At 34.5% G+C, this 23,372-nt stretch overlaps 2 protein-coding genes across 20 annotated transcripts in view; one reads left to right on the plus strand and one right to left on the minus strand.

Moving 5' to 3' along the window:
* LOC308194894 (uncharacterized protein) overlaps positions 1–23,372 on the plus strand; it is a 293,597-nt gene that overhangs the window by 84,912 nt on the left and 185,313 nt on the right. For 3 of the 19 annotated variants that reach the window (XM_080591452.1, XM_080591453.1, XM_080591451.1), the window contains exon 1: positions 22,355–22,458. The exons of 13 other annotated variants lie outside the window; for them this stretch is intronic. In XM_080591452.1, the coding sequence (XP_080447578.1) occupies positions 22,426–22,458 (33 nt within the window). In that variant the 5' untranslated portion in view covers positions 22,355–22,425. 3 more of the 19 variants (XR_013951036.1, XR_013951037.1, XR_013951038.1) reach the window with 2 other exon arrangements.
* LOC308194886 (uncharacterized protein) overlaps positions 15,107–23,372 on the minus strand; it is a 705,306-nt gene continuing 697,040 nt past the window's right edge. The window contains exons 2-3 of the mRNA XM_080591435.1: positions 18,913–18,984; positions 15,107–17,673 (exon numbers count right to left, since the gene is read on the minus strand). The gene's annotated coding sequence lies outside the window, so the exon portion shown is untranslated. The remainder of the gene's footprint in view (positions 17,674–18,912; positions 18,985–23,372) is intronic.

Below are 23,372 nucleotides of genomic sequence, written 5' to 3' on the forward strand. Positions count from 1 at the left end.
ATTGCAAGGCCTAGCGGATTGGCAGGGGTAAGGCAGCCACAGCTGATATGCTTTTCTGTGCTGCAGGACCGTGTGCCTCATGTTGCACACATTTAGCACGTACATGATGCTGCAACCGCTGGAAGCAGCTGCTACGTACTTCTGCTACTGTGTCCTCCATAGGCTTATGCTCACAGTAGCCCTCCTGAGATGACTGTCAAAGCTTGCGGTGCCACACAACAGGGAAAGCTGGTCAGGTTTCTTTTGCAGAAACTTGTTTGACAAGAGTGTAAAGGCTGGTGGAAGTATGACTTCCTCCTGTTTGCAGGTCTGCTTCAGGGGTGATCTGTGTTGTTTATTGTAGTGCAAAGCGAGTATAGAAGCCAGTCTTCAGGAAAACTATAGTATCTAAATGTCTGCAAAGATGTAAATGGACACATTAGATGGGTGGCAATACAGAAATACTCCAGTGGATTTGCCCGAGTGAAATGCTCTCTGTGAAATGCCTGAGTGCTCTGGCAACAGTTGCCAGAGAGAGCTCCTCGAAAAGAAGGGCTGGTATAGATCCTTTTTTCTGGATAAGTCTTTTATATGGTTCTCTTTGACACATGTCACAAAGTATGGAGTGATCCTCCAAGGGTTATTCTGGTTCATTTTGTTACAAAAGAACAATTTCAGCCTACGGAAATCTGCTACTCCCATGGCAGTTAGATATTTAGTGCTGTTTGGAAAAACAAACAAATCATAGAAATTAAACTTAATTGTATGCAACAGACTTGCCCACATAATATTATGTAGCTATGGTCTTGTATGGCGTTTTACTGAAAGTCCATTCCTCATGACAAAAAGCAGAGGTGATGCAAATTATTCAGTCATTTATATGATGGGGGGAAAAGCAGCCGCTGCTAAAGTTCTGCGCTCCTGTGCATGGTTCTTCAATGTTCTGCAGGAGTAACCCAGAAGCATTTAATAGTCACAAGGGAGATATTAACTGAAGTGGAGAAAACACTGATTGGCGTGTTAATTGTAAGGATGTAAGGAACTGGATGAATCAGATGCAGCAACTGGCTGTGTTGAAAGGGCTGAAGGAATGCTACTGGAATAAATCTTCTGTTATTTAATTATCTTGCCACACAAGAAGGATGGCGTGAATGAAATTTACTAATGATACAAAGCTGGAAGGCCTTGCCTTGACAGAAGAGAATGAAAATGTCAAATAACAAAACCAATGCCTAAAGGAACTGAATAAGAAAAGTAGGATGAAGTTAAAAATGTAATCTGCATTTATAGTTTTTATAACAGACAAGTATCATTCATTCTGTCATGGGAGTGACCAACTTAATTTGATTGGAAGAAATTAAAAAAAAAAAATAGTAAGGCTGAAATTCCAAATGTATTGCCTAGTTTGGTCTCTAACATTAGTTCTTTTTCCAGACTCCCACTTTTTTTGAGTTCCTTCCGGCTGGTTTTCTGTGCAACTTAGGAAAGGGCTTCCTAAGGGCAAAGAGATCTCTGTCAGGTATCTGCTGAGTGGCTCTGGTGACATTTGAATATTTTAAAGATTAATGTCAGTAGGTAAACCCCCTAATTCTGGCTACTCAAAACAAATCTGTTTTTGCATTACTGCATGTGGCCTCCCTGCTTCTGCCCAATCTATTCAGAGTTTTCCAATAGTTACCCAGGAGCATTTAGTCACTGCTCAGAATTAGTTCTTTCCATTTCTTTGCAGTGATGACTAGGCCTTAGGATTCCAGCTAGATCTGAACAAACAACCTCTGTGCACCCCTCCACAGACCAAGTAACTTCTGGCAGAACCTGTGCTGGCTCTGTCAGAACAGGTTAATTAATTGAACTAGAGGCTAATTAATTGAACCAGAGAAAACTCTGCTCAGCGTACCAGTTATAGGATAGGATGGTAAGCAGCAGGGTGATTTTTTTTTTTCCTTTAGAAAGTCAGAGCAAAAAGATTCCACAGTTCACTTGAAAATGTCAAAATGTGAGAGGCTTTTTTGTTTCTTTCTTTCTTTGTTTTCTGTAAACAGACTTTCATCAAAATTAAGCGTAGAACAAAATATTTTGTTATATTTTAATTATGTATTTTATTTAGCATTAAAGAGCTTTGATTCCTTATTGTGTATATAACTAAAAAGAAGATATGTCTGCATAGGAACGTAAAGATACAGTCAAAGTTCTCAAAGCAGTGAAACTTATTGTTTTAGAAATGTTATAGAAAACATCTCTTGAAAATAAGTTCTCATTATTTCTTGCTAGAGGTTTCTCTCCCCTCCTCTACTTTGGAATCATTCCTAATAATATTTTACAATTATCTGCAGTGTATTGAAAATATATTTCACTTCATTACCTCACACATGTACACGAAATATTAAATGTGGAGTAGAAAATCACCAGATGGATAAATATGAACATCACAAACATACCTGAAGTGTTGCATTTCATGTTGCGGGCAAAAGACAGAGTGAGAAACATTTACTCTACCAGCTGATGAGGATTTTGAAAAGAGATGGGCATTCAAAACTCTCTAAATTTGTTGAAATAGAACTACAGCGTATAAAATACTATCATGCTGTTTACTAAAAAGGAATGCAGAATACATAGTAAAGAGGCAGATGCTAGCAGTATAGGAATCGTGACCATTAGGGAAAAAACTTTTTTCTTTTTTTTTCTAGTAGAAAAAGTTTTAGTTTCATTCCTCAGAATCTGATGTTAAGTGTTCCATGAATACTAAAACACCCTTTATTTCCAGTTGCATTTTTTTCCCAGCTTTTCAATTTATATACTTCAGAGGAATTGATTTCCTTCTTAATGAGTCAATTGTAATCAATACTTGCAATGAATTATAACCATGTTCTTCAACATTGCTCTGCAGGGAGATCTACACGGAACAGTCTGTTGAGCACCCAAAGTGTTTGCAACAGATTATGCAGTTCAGTGAACACTTTCCTGTGGGCTTAAGGTCAAACAATGCAAAACACAAGCTTCACTGTGCTGAAGAACTGGAAAGAGACTTTTAGATAACTGATTATTGCACGAAACCACCATCATAAATGACCTATTAGAAACTATTTTGAAGATGGAGAACTAACAGTTAACTTGCAATCCCCTCAGTTACCAGGTTTTGAGCACCTCAGACCATTAACAGGACTTCAGTGCAACAGCTGAAAAAAAAAACAAAAAAAAACAAACAATAAACAACCTCCCCCCCCCCCAACCAACCAACCAAATATAACACCACCAAGAAAAAGCAGAATCATACTGATTTTGTACTTCAGTGCAATCTCTGATAGTCTCAGATCACGTTTTAATAACTGTAAAATAAAGCTGTAGTAGGTTATATGAAAGTCTGTGGAAGGTTGGCATTTCTAGTGGATTTGTTGTTTATTTTTTTTTTTTTTTGTCAAGGCTCTATTGGAATGGAAATAATGAGACGTTTCCTTTACTTGCTAATGAGAATTATCTTTTCATATGAACTCAGTTGCTTTCAGAATCCTTATCAACAATTACCTCTGCATAAGGGCGTCTTTCTATTATGGCCTTTCCTTATTTGTCATCCTAATTATACTTTTCTCTTCAGAAGGTTTCAGGAGATGAAAGAATGACATTGACATAATTATCAGTCTATCTTTTTGTAAGGAGCTGCCTACCCACAAGTTAAATACAGGATACCTTACCTATTAGCTATTGCACATGGAAGCAGTAAGACTCAGCATTTGTTTTGGCAAATTGATACAGAAATAATTGGTATTGTATTATTAAATCTCATCATTAAATTTTTCTAAGACTGCACGTGAAAAGTGGAAAAAACAGGCTAGTTTCTTGCTGATTGTTTCCAAAAAAGTTTGAGTTCAGGTAGAGTGTGCGCAGTATTTTTCAAGTAGGATATCCCAAATTTTTTTCTGTATAAAAACCCAGCTGTGAGATAGAAAGCAATCTCAAAAATTCAGTAAGTGTTTTGTTCAGGATAAAATATACAGGATGAAGATGGATGAGAATGGAAGACAGAATGAAAAGTGCATGCTGAGATTTTTTTCACTGATTTTTTTCCAAAGCGAGTAGAAGCAGCTGGTTGTTTGATGTGCAGAGAGAGAACCTGTGGAACTTAGGAAAGAAGGGAAATGTCAATAAAATCAGTCACTGGTTGAAGGCCCAGGTTGCTATTTCCTTTTGCAATATAAGGAGCAAAAATAAGGAGTCTAGAGGCTTTCAGAGATCGCTTCTTGCCATCAAACATTCCATTTTTCCTTGGCTCTTCTTTCATTGGAAAGAAACATTCACCTTTATTTTCCTCTCACATACAGGACTCTTGAAAAAGACCCTTAATAATTTACTAATATTTTATTCTTGACTATGTTGGTTTTAATCCTAAAATTTCCTAGGTGAAGTTCTGCCAACTGCTAGACATATTGTTGTAGCAATAACTTCACATATGTGATGCATAATCTGTGAAATGTCACAGACCTGTAAAATGCAAACAATACTCCAATTTCAAAACAAAGTGAGAACATTGTGTGTCATTCTCCAAAAGGCCAACTTACTTATGTCCAAACAATTTCCTTTTCCTTAAATATCTCAGATTCTCATCTTTTCAGTGTTCCGTGGTGTATTATTTCTCTTTTCTTCCATACAGTCAGTTTCTAAAACTCAAAGTACCTCATCAGCCATAGCTGTCAATATGTGACCTTCTGGGTTCCTCTAGAGACCCTCAGCTGCCATGTGGTTCTCTTTCATTTTTCTGCCAGATACCAGATGTATAAATGTAAGCAAACATACAAGTAAAAGAAAAAAAAAAATCCAGTCAGTCATACATTATTCATTTAACAGTAATAAGCTTTCATTAGGAACAGATTCCTTTTTTTTTTTTCTTTCCATAGCCTTTTAATTATTAATGAAAGCATTTTCAGAAATAACTTGAAAAATTATCTAATATTTATTTTTTTCCATAGTCTACAGAATGCAAAACTGAACTTTCTTCTGCTTTATGAATCATTAGTCATTTTCCTAATTTTCCTTACAGACAACATTAATACTAAAATTAATCTACAATGCTGTATTTTTTCATACTTGAACAACTGTAAATGTTCTTGTATTGGAGTGTACCCACGTCCTGTGAAGTCATGTAGGAGACCCACACCAAGAGAAATGCACAATATGATCACATATATTTTCTGTTGTTATCAAACATTCAGAAGCAGGCATGATCAAAGTATCTAGATGATGCATTGTTTTGGCATGGAAATTTGAAGCATGTAAATACATATTAGCAGACTGTTGGCTGTTCTTCATTCTCTCCACAGGCTAATTTTCTCACAGACAACAAATGTTGTGTACATACCCTATCAAACTCTATGCTGTCTTCTTCCTTTCTCTGAAATGTAGACAAAATTAAAACTAGCTTGAAGGTGAGCCTAGCTCTTGATTGAAAACGACAATTTAACTTTACAGAATAATTCCACAATTTTCACTGCTGGAATGTAGCTAGCTTTCAAGTCAAAAAGGGATCAGAAATCATACCTCCCAGCACACCTTTCCTCAGTTAAGCATCCTTAAAAAGGTACTTATATTCCAAACTGTAAGTCCAGAAAAAGTTGTCTAGGTTGTATATGAAACAGTTCTGCCTCCTCTGAAAATTAACAATTTCACCAGGGTTCGAATTGCTGGGAAGAGCTGTTCACAGATTTTTTTAAATTTATAGTTATTAAATACAAATGGTAGGTACTTCAAGATCAAGAACAGGGAGATCATGTGCAAGTTGTCTTTCTATCTGGAGAACAGGGTTTATTATAAGACAGCCTATTTAAAAAATAAAAGGGGGGGGGTCATATTATCCTGTGATACTTTATCATATATTATATGATATAGTGATGCATTATATGATACACTGATATATTATATATGATACATTATCATATATGATATATTATCATATTATCTAGTGATACTTTTATTAGTTCTGCTGACAATTTTTCAACAGCAGAATTACTTATTACCTTATTCATAATAATTCTTATCTGAAATTATAATGTAACATACATAAAATATGATTTACAGTTTATGCAGTATGGAGGATGAAGTTCTAAAATTTTAACGTTAACTAATAATTTGATAAATCAAAGTAACATATGCTCATTATATATATATATTTATATATGGTCATAAAATACTTAATATTGTCTGACTACATGTAACATACACAACTCTTAAATGACTAGGTAATATGAAAGTATCCTGTGAAACTAATCAGATAAAATCAGGCTGCTGTAGCATTCTGTTTTGCTATTAGAACAGTTCTGTAAAGGTAATTTGCCACCTTTTTAGAGACAATGAGCCCAAACATCTGTTCATATCTATCCATCATGCATTTTTATCAATACCCAGATCATCTGGGCACAACAGTCCAACTGGCAGAACCATAAGCTACTTGAAGGTAGACCAGGGTATTTTCAGTTTAAAACTTCAAAGCATGTAAGGCTATTAAAATATAAAGTGATTTTGTTTTTCATATTTTATATGTTCGTATCAGCTATTCCTCATTTGTCCAGGTATACAAACATTAGCTTTAGAAAATCTAACAATAAGAAAGAAAATGCTTTGTCAATAGCAGAGAATTTCAAAGACCTCTTTTTATTTTGCACGTGTAACAGTTAGATGAGATATTACCTGTTGCTCATAGAAGGATGGTTGTTCTACGCACTATCCAGGTAAATTTTGGAAGGCTAAATTTAAGTAAAGGTGTATGAGAATTATGAGCTGAAGTGAGTTTCAGGTGTGATAGAGTAGAAAGCAGATGTTGAGTTATGCAAGTGAAACACATGGGGAAAAAACAGTGATTTCCAAAAAAAAAAAATGTCAATATGACGATAACATAACTATCAACATAAGCACGTTATATGTGTATATATATATATATATATAAATACATATGTATATCTTCTGGTTGTTTATATTTATATAAACAATCGGAAGAACAGCTACTTGTGCAAATGTTCCAAATTTCCGTCACCAAATCTCAAAATCAAAAATCCGTTTTATTATCAGTTATTAATGAAATGGTATTTAAGACCTTTATTTTGTTTGAATTACTTTTATAGCTCTGGAAAGAGGGCAAAAAGACTTTGAACTGCTATGGCTTTGAATTCTTTCATGTAACTTTCATTATAATCAACCAAATATCTTTGGTAGGCAGTTTATGGAAATATAACTCATTGTGCAGATGCTATCTTGAAGCATTTCTGAGTCTGATATGCAAATGTGTATTTCACTAGCAAGAGAGGAGAAGGAACATTTGTTCACCTGGTATTAATGACTGCATTTTGCACTTAAAATGCCATATTGTTCAGTGCAAATGAAATAATTCCCATCACAATTTTGCATGGCTCTTGGCATCAGAAGGTCTGTCTTACTGCTCGGTCTGCAGAGGCAACTGGTATAGTCAGATAGTTCAGGTAGATATCAGCCTATTTCTGAGGTTCCCCTATATACTGTTCATCTCGTTTATGTGTTATTGTCTCCTACTGTCCCTGCCTAATAGAGGGGGAAATTGCTCACAGCATGTGCTCAGAAAACGTGCACTGTGACAGTCAGTATTGCCTTTTTGTTTGGGAACATAAGAGTAAAAAGTAAATTTCACTGATTCTTGATTCATATGACAATGATAGATAGTTCCTGCTGAAAAGTGAACTATTTATTTGATAACAATATGCCATCTAATAATAACTCAGCAGGGAAGTGAACTAAGCAGCATATTCATCAGCGAAGGGGATTCCCAACCAAGTGATTATCTGCTTTCCAAATTTTATATTGAAGGCAGACTGCTGTGAATCACTCCAGTAGCTATCATTACTTGTGGTCTATGTAGACAGCAATCCCTGTGTGCTATGAATATTTATTGTCATAATGAGTGACTGAGTCATCTGGTAATCTCAGATCCAGTACTAAATATCTTGCATGAAATAACCTGTAGAATTGCTATCTTTTCTTTCCCTTAATGTTTTTGTTTGTTTGTTTTGTTTTGCTTTTAATTCATGGAACTGATCTGAATTATTCAAAGGCAGCAATACAGTCTATTTTATGTGGCTGAGCCAAGTCTCATTTGATCACATTCTCTTCTATTTGTATTCTGTTTACATAGAACTCATGCTAGGCAGCTAAACATGAACCATGTGAAGGACAGTGCTTTCTCGTAGTGTTGCATGCTGTTGGAAAGCTGAAATTCTTATTTCTCTGAAAAAAAATAATCTGTATTTAACATGGTAACAGACAGCAAACTGAAAGCTTGATTGTATTACTAGACTTGACATAATTATTGTGGAGTTATCTCAGACATAATCATTTTTCCTCATAATGCTTGAACTGTAAACTATAGCCTTGATCTTAAAAAGGCCACCATCTAAGGGTGACATTTATATAGATCTCTCCAGCAGCATCACTGCTGATGAAATCTGCAGAAGTGATGGGAATTACAACTACAGACAATAAAGTAAAATAAAATGAACAGCTTTAAAAACCCTGAAGCATTCAAAACTGTAGAAAAAAATATGCAAATATAAAAAATAGTCCAAGGATAGCTAGGGTCACAAATATTCTAAAAACTCAGCTGTGGTGTGTTACAGCTGAAACACAGGAGATAATCAGTGCACCAAGAACATACGTGAAACTTATGAACCTTTGAAGTAAAATCTTTATACCAAAGAAGATAAAGCAAAATTTCCTCTGTCCTTTTTTTTTTTTTTTCCTTCCAGCTTTATTCTGGATAGATAACAAGTGAGATGAATTTAGTCTGACTTGTTAGAATTTAGTCTGACTTGTACAGACACCCACGCTTATGGCTGAATGGGGCTCTACACCAGATTGCCTTTTTTTTTTTTTTTTTACTTAATATTAAATGATGGTCAATAAATTTTTCAGTTACTGAATTCATTTGCAGATAATTTGGCTATGTTTTCTCCCAAACAAGTAAAACAGGTTGTTTCAAGATACTTGTGTATGACTGATTTCTTCAACTTCAAAAACATATCCATGCTTTAAGGTAAAAACAATTGAAGCTGAGATGAAACTCCATCCATGCAGCAGTAAGTTAATGTTAAGCAACAAAGCTGTATTTTCTGAAGTTGAGATTATTTTCTTCTGATTTTCAAAATATAACTACGTATATTTTCTATTTTTTCTAATGCTTTCAATGTAGCAGGCAGGAAGGTATGGTGCTGATCTATTCTTTAATAATGAAGTAGCTTATTTCTTCTTGTCATGAGCAAAGCCTTCCCTAGAATCTCTGTTGTACATAGCAGTGCCTCTTTGGGTGCTGCATTATAGAATGGTAGGATTTGCATATGCTTACACTAAACTTAGATTTGACAAAGTTATATGTTCAATTAATTTAAATAATCTTGTCACTCAAAAGTTTGAAGGTGATTGATTAAGTGAATAAATAATCTGTGTTGTTTTCATTAGTATCACATTTACCTTGCATGCTAAATTGAAAAAGATAAACTCAGGAGCACTCTAATGAATCGCTAGGAATATGTGGTAGTTATCTAATGGTACCTTTCTTTTGGAACGTAATTTATCTTCTTCAGTTTAATTGACTTGTTTAGTCAAATATCACACTGCCAAAGCAGAGCTTTTGAAAAAGATACTTCAACAGTTTGCTAAACTATGAACTCATACATATCTAATGAGACTTCAAAGCGAAGTGTAGTACATGCATGTGGTGTGGTAGGAACTGTTCCAAACAGAGGAGACTGTTTGACAAGGGTAAAAGAGACTCTTCTGTTTTGAAGTTTTCTTGTTATTCAACATTTATCCTTAGAAGCCTTTGAAAGCAAGACAAAACAAGAAAAGGTGGAAAGTTAATTCCTTGTCATCAAAAAAGTCGGACACCTCCTTCTTGCCCCCCACATATTTTCTTTATAAAATAAGTTTAAATGGAAAAAAAAAAGTGATAGTTAAATGACGAATGTCCTCTGATTTCTATTTTTTTTTCATAACCATGGAAGTCTAATGAATATTTTTGTCTGGCATTGAAAAAATAATATTTATTTTAATAACTATTTATGCATAAAAAGATATGTCTTGATTATCAAGTAAGACTTAATGAGACAACAAATGATTTTATATTATTAGGAAAGGTAAAACACTTCCAGAAGCTGAAGGAATTATTTCTTAGACAATACAATATTCATTGGATTTTGTTTGTTTTACCTAACTCTATGAACTTTAGTCCCTGAGTAAAAAAAAAAAAAAAAAAAGTTAATCTTTCTGAACTGAGATGACAAAAGGCTTAAGTCTCAAGATGATAGATTATATATTTTCAAGCAAACTAAGAAACACTTCATCTGACTTTCCTGGAATATATATGACTAGACAAGTAGTTGACTGAGCAATGAAATTTATGAAAGATAATTGCATTTTGCTTTGTGTCTCATGGTTGGGTACTCCATAACTAATAAGAGATGAGCTCTGTTCAACGAGGTTTTCCTAATCTTTCTCTTCCATGTGTAATTTTAACAATATACCTGACCTCACACTGCAGACATAAAGGAAAAATAGTGTGGGTAGCATGCTGCAATTTTTTCTTGGAGGAAGTGCTAATTGTTCAATGGATCCAGAAGCTATTAAGCAGAGAACAAACAAAACATTTGTGTAAACCTGATTTTCTTAAGAAACCGGATGAAAAGTGTCCACAGAAATGCAATGGCTTTTATAAAGATTCACTCTTCACATGCAGATAACAAAATTGGTGAAGTAATACTAAAATCTACAATGCAGTTGTACATTACTCTCAGGACTTTGGTTCCTAACATATTTCCTACAGTTGTTTGTTTGTTTGTTTGTTTCCCACAGGTTAAAAGATTCTCCTGTATTTTATACCAGAGTCTCAGCTTTTTGCCTTACACTTTTCTTCAGAGCAACAGACATAATACTTATAATATTTTAATGTATCAAGAAATCACTTTCACTTATAGGCTAGTCCTATGGCCTCTTGCTTTCCTACTCTAGTTTTATATATTTCCTTTCAGTTTTTAGATTCTCTAGTGAGTCCTTCCCACAGAGGCAGAAAAGAACTCATCCTGAAGATCTAGAAAAATAAGAAAGCTCTATGAGATCTGAGTTGCACCAATAAACTCATTTTAACATTTTGAGAAGGAGAGTCTGGCCTTTTCTTTGCATATCCGACAGCAAAATTTAGGCAAGATAAGAAAGGACTTTGAATAAGAGGATAACTTGTTGTTCCCTTGTTATGATTCTTGAACTTATTCCTAAGAAAAGAAGGCACTGAGAGCTCCCTTTGAATAGGATGTTTAGTGTAATGTATGTTTAGAGCAATGTGACTGAATTCTCAGTATAAGATCTATACGAATCATAAAATTAGCGGTTCAGTTAAGTATGCATATATTACCATTAATAATAAGCATTTTAATTCTTAAGTGTGGGTGGGTTTCAGTGTTCATTCTGATTTGAACTTTCAGAGAAGTCAGGTAAGCTCATATGGGTTTACAACTCAGATGTGCAACAGACAAAACTTCAAAAATAAAATACTTTTTCTAATTAGCAAAACAATCATTATTTGCTGTATATATTACAGTAAGCTGCTGAAAACAAAGGTTTTGCATCAAAGCTGAAAAATTAAGAACATGTTTTGTGTACTTTTCTCCTTGTAGTGAATACAAAGTTTGTCATAGGTCCTCATTTAAGAAATGTAGGAAAATGTAATAGTGCAGTTTGGTGAAAGTCAAATCAGCTGCAAATAACAATGCAAAAATTACAAGAATTCCTGTTTCGTCCTCTTGTAACTACTAGGCAGTAAGCTGAACACCAAAAAAAGATATATCTCCAGCAACTGGCATGCTCTGCTCCTGATATCATCCTGTGATACGCTTCTTATTTAATTATAAAGTTACAAATTTTTTGTGGGAGTGTATGAAGAATATTAAGGTAGTCACAAGAACAGACTAAAAAAGTTAGCTAGGTAACTTTCTGTTTCCAGTAATACCTAAGTAACACATGTTGACTATTAAAAACAACATAAACCCCTAACCCTATTGAAGTTAATGGAAGTTTTTTCATTAATCCCTTTGCGGTCCAAGGAATCCAACCACGTATGTTGTTACAGTTGTTTCTGAAAAGTTCTTTCATAGGTTTCTTAATGTAAAAATTACTGATACACCAGCAAACGGCATTGTGATAGCTGCCATGATTTAATTCTATAATGTTCTGTTCTCCTTTGAAGTCTGTTAATGATTTATTTTCTGTCAAATCTGAATCTACCTGAATGCACTATTATGCATGGCTGATGTTTCAGAAGTATTACATCACTCTTTGCAAGACCTAAACTTTATGTTAGCATCAAGTATTGTCTGGCACAATCCATTTAGATACTGTATTTCAGCCCCTAAGCTTTTGATGAATATAAAATCATGGCTTAAATATTTACCATTTTCCATTCAAGTGTGTTACAAGAAAGAGATTATGCATGCAGAAAGTGTATAGGGAGTTTGAAGATAACAAATGATACATCAAGCACAGCCTAATGTGGTTTTACTGGAGTAGAAACAGTGGTAATAAATCACCTGCCAATGTTGATAATAAAATACTGCATTGGCCTCCGTCAGCCAGAAGAGAAAGGTTAAATGTTATTTCTCACAATAACCATGTGGTCTTCATTCCTGACATCTTTGATGCTAAATTCTATTATTATTTTCTCTTAAAAGTGTGATCTTTTTTATATATATATATATATATAATCCACTAAGAATAAAACCTTATGCTTGCAAACCTCACGTATCTCCAAAAAACCTTCATCTATTTTATGGTTATTGTACCATATAGATTGTCTTCCATTTCGGGGTAGATCTGGCATACATAGTCTGCTATGCAAATGGTAGAAGGTAAAACTTGGAATTCACCATAACCAGCTTTGGCTAACATCTGAAGATTTGTTTCATAGACACTAGAGTTTAATTGCATAATTTAGTGCTCAAGGCTGTTAAGGACAGCAGTGTTAACCTGTGTGATGCCATTTCTTTATTTATTCTCTTGTTTATTTGTGAGATTACTTGTTAGATGGAGTTGTGTACTGGGGAAGAAAGTTGAGGTGAGAGAGAGAGAGAGTGCAAGGTTTTTTTCTGGATCTCAGTAGGGAAGGGTGAAAAACATACGGCTCAATAAAGTAGCTGATTTAATAGGACAGATTAAGGAGGGGCATATCGATAGAAAGTAAATTGTATGGCCCTTCAGATGCTGAGCATGCCATGTTTGTGCAGTATCAGACAGAGTCAGGTGGATTTTCCCATGGCATGCTGACAGGGCAGAGTAGATCCTGTCTGGGGAGAAAAGCTCCCCATTTTTTGGTCCTTTGCACTACTATATAATTTCCATACAGGAAAACAACTCTATTCCTTAGGGATGTGGATGTCTTTTCCACCTTAATGATTCTGATTCTAAGATATTCAAATGAGAACACTTTGCTGCACCATTAGATGAAGGCAAGGAAGACAGGTACCTATACAACCTCAATATTAAAATATATATATATACACTTGCTTTCCATGGAAAGTATTTATGTGTGTGCTGCAAAAATAATGAGCAGACATATGCTGAGTAGTATGGAGTTAGTATGATATGTAATAAAAGGTCCTGTTCACTTTAGAACAGCTGTCAGCTTTTGGGGAGAACGGTCTTCTTACAAGACCTGGGGCAAGTTGCTTCTTCATTCATATTCCTGTCTTTCCCATTTCTATTTTGGTCATCTATGTTTTTGTCAGTATATAAGTTCTATTTACAATTTTAAATGCTTTTGTTATAATTATATATGTACTAAGTTTTCAGCATATTTTCCATGTATCTCCTGCTGATTGCGGGAATCAAAGGAGACAAAAACCTGAAAAATGATTAAGTAAAAGAGCAGCACGTATGGAGGAGAAGCTCATCAGTACGTCCTTCACAGTAGTATGGTCTTCTAGGTGCTGGTCAATTTATTAGGCTGACTCAACCCACCTCCTCAAGGCACAATGCACAAATATTATCCAGCTACAGTGTTAAACTTTTCTGGTTGCAATTAATTTGACTGAAGACTCAACAGCATTTCCACTTAATGTTGAAATACTACTGATGATCCTGGAACAGTATTTTCAATACGGATGGTTCTTATCCCTTTTTCTCATTTTCCTAGCTGTGACATAAGTCTCGGTCTGCTTTACAGTACAAGCTACATTAGTAAGCGAAGTGAAACATTGAATTTTCACCCTTATCTCTAGCGAAGTTACTGGAACTGGCATCTGCATAATGCTGGCTGCCTTCTTCCAAGCCAGATCAGTAGAGTCAAATCACCTTTACACTTCATATCTGTTTGCTCTACGTTGACCAGAGTCTAATCATCTCTCCATCCATTACTTAGCTAATGAGATGATTTGAGGTAGTTTTATGTCCTGATCAGAATATGAATAAATAAATTCTTGTATAAGAGAGGGTGTGTTCATGTCTGATGCACTTGGGAACAATGATTAAGAGGAAAAAAGAATTAAGATGAGAAAAATGAGATAGAAAAAGAGAAAAAAAATCTTTTTCAGTATGAAAGAAATAAGAATGGAAAATACAAAGGAAAGAATTTAAAACATTTAAGCTGGAAGGAGTTTAGATTTTACCAGAAATTAAATGGAAGACATTGAGTTTACAGAGTTATAATAAATTAATGCGGTAAATGGACCAAGACTGTATATGCTTCTTATAAATATTATAATGTAATTTTCCTGTAATATTCTCAGAGTACCTCTGAAGGAAAGAACATTTCTAGTTTTCCCCTTCCTTTATGTCTTTATTCTGTATTAGATGAGAATTTTCTTTCTAAAATGTATAAATCGAGGCTATATCTCTTTAATGGCATTCCTTGCAACCTTTCTTCAAAATCCTTCTGTAAGCTCAGAAGTCAGTCTTGTTAGGACTATAAATAAGAGGAAATATGTCATTCTTTATTCACAGTGTGTTAGTGTCTCTATTCCGTACAATACTCTTCTCCAGGAAGTGGCTGGCTTTGCAATAAGTTTAATTTTGTCATCTAGTTTCAGTTGCTTAGACACCAGTTCATTTTGAAAAAATAAAAAATAAAATAAAAACAGCTTGAAAGCAACAAGCTATAGAATGAAGCAGAAATTAACTATAAATGCAATAGATAAAACACATAATTCTCTGCATGATATGAGGGAAAAATACCCATGCACCCAGCTGTATATGTTAAAACTTGTGTCTACTTGGTGTCTAGATGTGTCTTAGACTACTTAGTGTTGGATTATTCCTTTCACAGAAGCTTCTTCTTAGTTTTTAGTGAAAAGAGGTGAACCTTATATATACCTGCTGCAGAATGGGTACAGTTTTTTGCCTGAGATTTCTGTGTGTGTGTAGAGAGGATGCTTAAGAGCAGCTTTGACAGCTACCTGGAGTAGCTTCTCTTAAAAAAAAAAAAAAAAAAAAAAAAAAGATATCTAGATTCCTTCAGTTTTCAAATCAGATAGCCAGTTTTTACTGTTTCCTCCATCATGTTCCTAATCTCAAAAGAAGAAAAATCTCAATTAAAGAAATAGCAACTTTTCTTTCTGCCTGTTTGCCTTTCTTTTAAAGGGGCAGAGAAAGATTTAGATTCTTCATTCAAAAACATTCCAGCCTAACACTTAGAAAGCTATGTTTTTATTTCACTTGCCAAAAGCATTTAAAAAAAAAAAAAAAAAAGAAAGGAAAAGAAAAGGATCTCAGTGTTCCCTATGAGATTCTAATGTAATAATGTACATTGCCAGGAATTATGGAGAAAGCAGGAAGTTCTTATAATCCTCATTAACAAAAATGTAAGGGCTAAACTATTTTTCTTTTACAGAGTTGCTTAAGGCACTCTGTCATTGCATTGATCGTTCCAAATGCAAGTGTGTTAATGATGCTATATTCACTTCGGTATGAGGACAAAAAATGTTCATTTCAATTTGATGACACTGAAACCTTTGAAAATTGTGTGCAGGGTTTTTGGTGTAATTCATCATGCTGGAGAGGAGTCCCAGTCTCCACAGCTGAAAACATACTGAATGGCTTATTGTTTTCAAATGATTATTTCTGCTTCACTTTCTAAGATCATTTTTCACCATCTGGATATATCTCACTTGACTCCTTTTGCTTGGTAATTTTATTACAGTTGGAGCCCTTTGACATCAGAACAGTCCTACCCTGATTTTTAATCTTCACATCTCTCTTGTGTGCAAAAATACTCAAATAGCTTGTGCAACCTGAAATCTCATTGGAAGAGAAACTCTCTGTCATAAAAGGTCATTTGTGCAAAGATGCTGCAGAGACTGGGTCACATTACTATGATGTATTTAACTGCCATGTTGAGGAGTCCCATGGTCAGATCTCATTATTCAGAAGATGTTCCCTGTTATTTTAGTGCAAATCATATATATATATACATATACATAGATATATATATATAATGCAAAGTGATTGCACTATTTGCCAAGGGAGAAGTTCTTAGTTTTCTCTGTTATGGTGTTTGTTTGTTTTTCTCGGTGTAGGTAATTACTTTATGAATTCTACCTTTTCTTCTTTCCCTTCCCCCTTTTCCCCTTTTTATTTTATTTTTTCTGCTAGTGAATTTAAGTGTGTAACTGTTTAATATCAGCAATTTAACCCAATCAGGGAAGCTTTGCTCTATTTATTTAACTTTATCTCACTTGTAGAAATTGTTTCACCAGTATATTATTGGTTTATTTTTTTCCCCTAGTTTTTTAACTTGGGATGCTTATGACCACTCCCTTACCACCATTTTCATTGTTATTCAAAGCTCTGATACAGTTTTAATCTGATACGGAGGATGATAAAGAATTGCATTTAAATGGAATAGGAGACAAATGCAGTGAAGTGTAAAGTGGAATGAAGGTCTCAAAATCGTGTTGTATCCTGAGATAGCAGGATACAGCAAAAGATGGCAGAAGTTTCATTAGAAGTATTAGAAGTGAGGAATGGAAGAGCTTAAAGAGGGAAAAAAAAAAAAAAAAAAAGAGAAGGAAAAGAATGTAGATGAGGTGGCTTCTTCATAAGATCCTGTTGTATCATTCAATTATTTTTAGCTTGTTAGACAAAATATGTTTTACTTATGTTATGCAGATGACGTGCCAAACTTAATTAGTCTATCAGAGTCTGTTGCCATTTTTAATCAGGTTGTCAGAATCTAAATCTCTAGAGCCCTAATGTAAACACTTCATAGCAAGCAAGTACTATATGAAACACTGAAACATCTCCAGACATTTGTGAAGCCTTTCAGCAAGACATGCCTGATTTTATTTTATTTTTTATTTTAATTTCAGAACTCACTGCTTCTGCAAAATTTGATTGAAGCTCAAACATTTCAAATGAATATGGGATCTGTTCCCAGGACCAACTTGTATTATAGAAGTTCTGTAACTTCTATAGTTCTGTGAAGCTTCACATTGAATCAGTACAAATACGATGTTTTCAGTGTAGATTTATTCAGAGTTTTATGGTACATCAAGCTCAAAGAGGACAGACTTTTCATGTGAACTTTCTAAAGAAATCTGAGATTTCAATTGCAGTTACTGAGTGTGGTACCCAAGATTCAATATTGAAATTATATTTCTCAATCCATGAACCTTCAACATATTCTTTCTGGTTGACGCTATTTTCATTCTGGGAAGAAAAAACAAAAAATATATATTTGATTATTTTTTTTTGGTTTTATTTCAGAATGTTGACCAGTCCTGTTTCACTCATTATTAATTAAATCAGTCTAACAGCAGCTACCGACTGTGGTGGAGTAAAAACATAACATTTAGACTTAAGTCCAGAACTTTGGAGAAATGGAGACTTTAAGGAAGTTATTATTTATTCTTTGTAACCAAATAACAATACAAGTACACTAAAGATTCTACTACATGTATAATGATCTTGTATATTTCTAATAGAAGCAAGTTTTTGCAACTTTCTACAAGGCATACTTTTTTTCTAAGAAAATCCAGTAAACTTTTCACTGAACAGTTTCAACCCTTAAAACATTACCTGACCTTTTTGTTTGCTTTAAAACTTACGCACAGCTTCATTTTTGGATCAATAATTTATCTGTGGACATCTTCAGCTTATTTTCAGTCAATTCACAAATGGAAAAATAGATGGAGTTTATTTGAAAGGCTGTTCACTGTTAGACCCAGAGAATATCAACGACCCTATACAATAAAATCATACCAGCTTTTGTCTCTCTCTAAAACAAGAAAAAATGGAGACTTGCCATTGCTATATAGAGCATTAAGAATTAGGGCTATTTCCAACTGAGACACCAGGGGCCAGAATCAGTGTTGAAATAATTTGTCATGATTTCATTAAATAAAAGTGGAGTTGTGCCCACTTACATCAGCAGCAGATTTGAGAACATATCCATATAGCTCCTACATTTATAGCGGAGAGCCTCCAAAGCCAGTAGACCAGAGATGGCAAGGATTAATTCAAGTACATAATTTTTATTTCACTAATCTGAATAAAGTACACATATGTGAGGGAAAAATATTCATACATCAAGTATTCTCCAAATTAATTGTTGAGCTATTAGATGGATGAATTCTCTCCGCATTTTTGGGGGGAAGAGATTTTTCTCTTAACTCGTTGAAATTGGAGTGAATAAGATGTGTGGAAACTTTAATGGAGAAGTTTCTATAATTCTCTGGTAGCTTATAATTGTTTATATTTATTATATCTTGAAACATGACTTGTTTCTTTCACCAACCTACATGATTTTCTCCAAAAACTATTCATACTCTTTCTCAAATCTGTTTTCTTATTCAGTCAAGTTTTAAATTATCTAAAAATAATCAATACTTATTGAGATGCTTGCAAGTCTATTGGTTCTAAAACAATGTATAACCACATAGCTTTTACCTGAGTCCACATGCAGTTAATTTTCTATCTCTTTCCACTACACACGTTGCCTCTGTAGCTATGTCGCATATTCTATTTGAAGACAGGTATTACAATTCAGACTTCACTCATCATCAAGTTGCAGTGCACATCTGGTGTGTTTGTGGTGTGTAAGATAAAATAAAAATCACAATTTCTTTTTGTTGGTTCTTGAACAAATTGGAGTATACAGTGGTGGCTCTCAATTATCCAAATTTCATTTTAATTTCTAAGGTGATACTGCTTCCTAATTGTTTTATGCTTCCTAAGTGTTATAGACTCATTTGAATATATCATTCTTTGCTGTGGAAAATGAGCAAAAATAGGACCTTGCTCATGAAACTATGAACACTAAAGGACTGATGGATTCTTTCTAAAAAGTTAATGGTCCCAGTCCTGTTACTACAGGATTAGTATCTGGATTGCAAGGACTAGCATTACAGTTGGCACAGGTTGACGTTTACTTGTTTTCTCAAGAAAAAGAGCAACTTGCAAGGTGTGTGGAGACTGAATTATCTTCCCCCCCTCCAGAGTTTTACTAACAGGTAAAGTTGAAACATGGAGAAATGTCAGGAAGATGCTGATGGCCGCAGCATCCATTTCCAATGGTAAAACAGGCTCCTGTGTGTCAATCTCATCCTTCTCACAGATAAAACATTATTTTCAAGACTTTTTATGTTTATTTTTTTGTTCTAGTAAGGGTAAGAAATATCAGTGGAGAGGTCATAAATAAATATGGGTAGCTTCTGTGAACTTCCTTTGGAGTAAAATATTACTTGTTAATCTGTGCACATCTGTATCTCAGGGGCCGACTTTTGGTTAAGTTTGTCTCAACCTGGATGCCAAGTTATCATATTGCTATTGACCAAGTCAACAATGATGCTATTAGTTGAATAATAGGGTTTAGTTTATGTAATCCCATTTTTCCATACTCAATAATTTTCATTAATTCTTTTTCTGTCTATTTTTTCCCCATGTTTTTGCCTTTTTTTGCTAATGTGATGTATAAGGTTTTGCTTCAAACTTCTTTCTGAAAAGTCCACAAGAAGTAACACCCAACTCACTTTCCTGATATGCTGTAGGGAAGCTGCTATGAAGATAACCATGCCTAAAAGCTTCTTGCAAATAACCAAGTATAATAGGAATAAAAAAAGCCATGTGATATTTTTCTGGACATATCTTTATGATAGAAAAGAAAAGGAAAGGAAAGTTGCTTCTTCTTTCTTCATTTTGCCCAGTGAACAACTCCAAATTTAAGTAATTTTGTATACTAACCTCTATTAAATTCTGTTTGATCCACTGGGGCTATGTGGTTTGGGTTCCTTTTGGACATACTTTTGCATACTTTCTCATAAGCCACAATAGCAAAACAGTAACCGTGAGTTTAAAAATATCCTGCTTGATTATATTTTGTGTGTATGAGAGTCATCATGGTGTATCTTTGAGCTCATAGGGGTTTAGTAAAGGAAGTTCATGTAAATATAGCTCCTCCTTGCTTGTAACAATAGAATGCTTAAACATGGCATTGTTATTGACTTCATTTTATATAGCAACAGGGTCTTTTCTCATTAAAAAAAAAAAAACAAAAAAAAAAAACAGTGTCCCCCATGGAAGGAGGAAAAAAAGAAAGAAAAGGAAAAAAAAAGAAAAGAAAAGAGGGGAAAAAAAAAGGAAAAAAATAAAAAAGGAAGCATTTTGAATGAATCAGAAGACAAGGGCAATAGAAAGAGGCATAAAAGGATAAGGACTGTACTTGGTAGAGCCTGCTGTCAGACGCATCTTCTCACAGACACTGAAACTGTGTTAAGTTGTTCAAGGACTTTCACAGATGGTCCCAGCTAGAGACTGAAATCTTGAAAAGAGAACATTGCCAAGATAGAGAAAAGTCTTTATGGTTCCTATCTCTTTGGAAATATTTGGACTTTCGTGATTTTTAAATTATTTCCTAGTTCCAAAACCAGAGCTTAGGAGGAGAGAATTTCAAATCTTCTTTCTGTTTCATTGAAGGACAAATTGGAATCAAGACTTTTACTCTTCCATAATACTGCCTTATTAATTTTAGTATGCAGAGTATTAGTGTGTTTCTTTGTCTCTCCTGCAGGAACTGCTTTACTTAAATATTCATTCAGCCAGAGAAAATTACTTTGCCTATTTTTAGGGCACTTATGTGAGAGGTGAAACCCTGGACTCTTTTTTATATTCATTTAATAATAAAATAGTTTATGCAATACAGAGCTCACATAGAATACCTCATAGCCCATTAGCACTCAGCAGTAAGGTGGCAGACCTTGATTTCTGTTGTGAACCAAGTAAGTAGATAAACATGAACTTAGGTCTCCTTTTTGTAAGTTAACTGTCCTGTCTTCTTCTGTGGAAGTGTGTTGATTCACAATTCCCTCCTGCCCTGCAGAGATTTTTAAAGCCTGCTGCTTATTGCCAATTAAAATTCTGCGATACAAGTGTTTAACTCATATTTGTTTTAAATGAGAAATTTGGAAAGATGTCACTTACATGCTAAGACAAAATGGATTATAAATTTTATTATTAGTCAAGGACCAAATGGGGAAAAATCAAGCTTTTGCATAGTCTATTTCTCCAATCAAAGAAGAGTCATCTTGCAAATCAGAGTAATTTTTGCATAAGGAGACTAAAGTGGGCCATATGGAATCAAGCAGTACCACAACATAGCGCTCAACTGCTATTTCAGCTGGATTTATAAGCTGTCCTACATCTTGATGTTAAGGATCAGAATTTGATTACTGTACTTGATTAAGTAATATACAAATATTTTAGGTAATTTGTGGCAGGGCAAGTGTATGTGATCATGAGTCCAAAAGAGGTTACAAAAAAGGTTCTTGGCAAAACCTAATGCAAATGTAAATTAATTTAAATCTTATATAGGAAGTCTGAAAACAATACTATATTCCACAAAAAAAGTTGTATATTCCAGTAGTGTTACAGTTAGTATACAATATTTAATTAATGTTGAAAAGTTTTGTTTTAATTAGTTAGATAAATATTGTAGTGCTTTTTAGCTAAGAGATTAAAAATAAAGACTTTTTTTTTCCTAAGCAGAAGCCCATGAAGGAAATCCTCTAAAAGTAAAAGTAACTCTTTTTGAAGTAATGAAATGTTCCCACTGAAAAGTTTATTTATTGAAAGTAACATTAAAATCTGTCAGTTTTACAAAATATGTTCTTTTGTCAGGATAAAATCATCACACATGTCCAGTTCTGTTTTAATGCTAGTTCAAAATAATTGTATGTTTATATCCCTTCTCATATCAGGCACATTTGTTAGCATTTTACAATTAAGGGGAGCCCTACTATATGCTGAATTGAAGTCTGCATAGCCTGCTTGAGCACCTGAGCCATCTGAGAAATTAGTTTAAGCTGGGATGCTGAACAGTCTTTCCCAGCAATGTGGCAGCAGGGCTGCTCCATGCAGGGAGGGAGGCAGAAGCAAGGTGGGCTGTGTCCACACTGACAAGTGTTCATGCTTTGCTGCTGGTTCAGTCAGAGCCATCAGGTACCACCTACTCATCCTCAGTTGTTGCCTGTAGGGCAAGCACCCAAAACTCCTTTCTGCCTGTTCTCCACATACAGTTTAAACTGTTTTAACCTGTTTTCTCAAAACAGGAAAAGGGAATCTTGATGGGAAAAAATGTAAGGAAAAACTAATAAGAAATATAAATAAATTATGTAAAAACGTCTTTGAGGCAAAAGAGGCCACAGTGGAACAGAGAGGCCACAGGGCATGAAGGTAGCCAGAGATGTTCTTAATATGATACTAGAGAGGACTGGGATTACATACAGCCCCTATGAGGTTATATGAGGGGTGGCGTGAGGATGACATAGCATATCTTGTATGGGAAGAGTGAAGTCTGAGTGGGACAAAACCAAAAAGGAGCAGTAGCTGCAGTGCTCATTTTGTCTGTAGAGTAATAATGGGAATTATTTTTACTGAGAGAAGGAAAGATGGCATACTGAAATTCACTGTCTGAAAGACTTTAAGTGTAGGGCCTAAGGCCAATCTGTTTTTTTCTACCCTCCCCTCAGTGTATCCAGCACAGGTGCTTTGAGTTCCAAGGGCCAGTTGGACAGGGTAACTAGCAGGCCAGGCACCTAATTTAAGTAGATCTTTGAATGCCTTTGTGGAAGGTGAATCAGTGAGAAAGATGGTACTTATGATTGTTTGGTTACAAATAAATTGCTGGTAATAGCAAAGAACTTCTAAGTTACAGGAAAAGAGCCATAAGGTGGGTCTGAGAAATCAAAAGAATTACTGATGATACTAATGAAGTAGGTTGGATCCTAAAGAATAAACATTTTGGAAAAAAAACCAAAAAACTGGGGTGTTGATAAAACATTCAAAAGTTAGGATGAAAGAGGGAAAAACTATCTGTGTAAGTAGAGGGCAAGTTTTTTTTTTTTTCCTGATAT

This window comes from Anser brachyrhynchus (assembly GCF_964034855.1).
Source record: "Anser brachyrhynchus genome assembly, chromosome: 4".
Classification (NCBI taxonomy): domain Eukaryota; kingdom Metazoa; phylum Chordata; class Aves; order Anseriformes; family Anatidae; genus Anser; species Anser brachyrhynchus.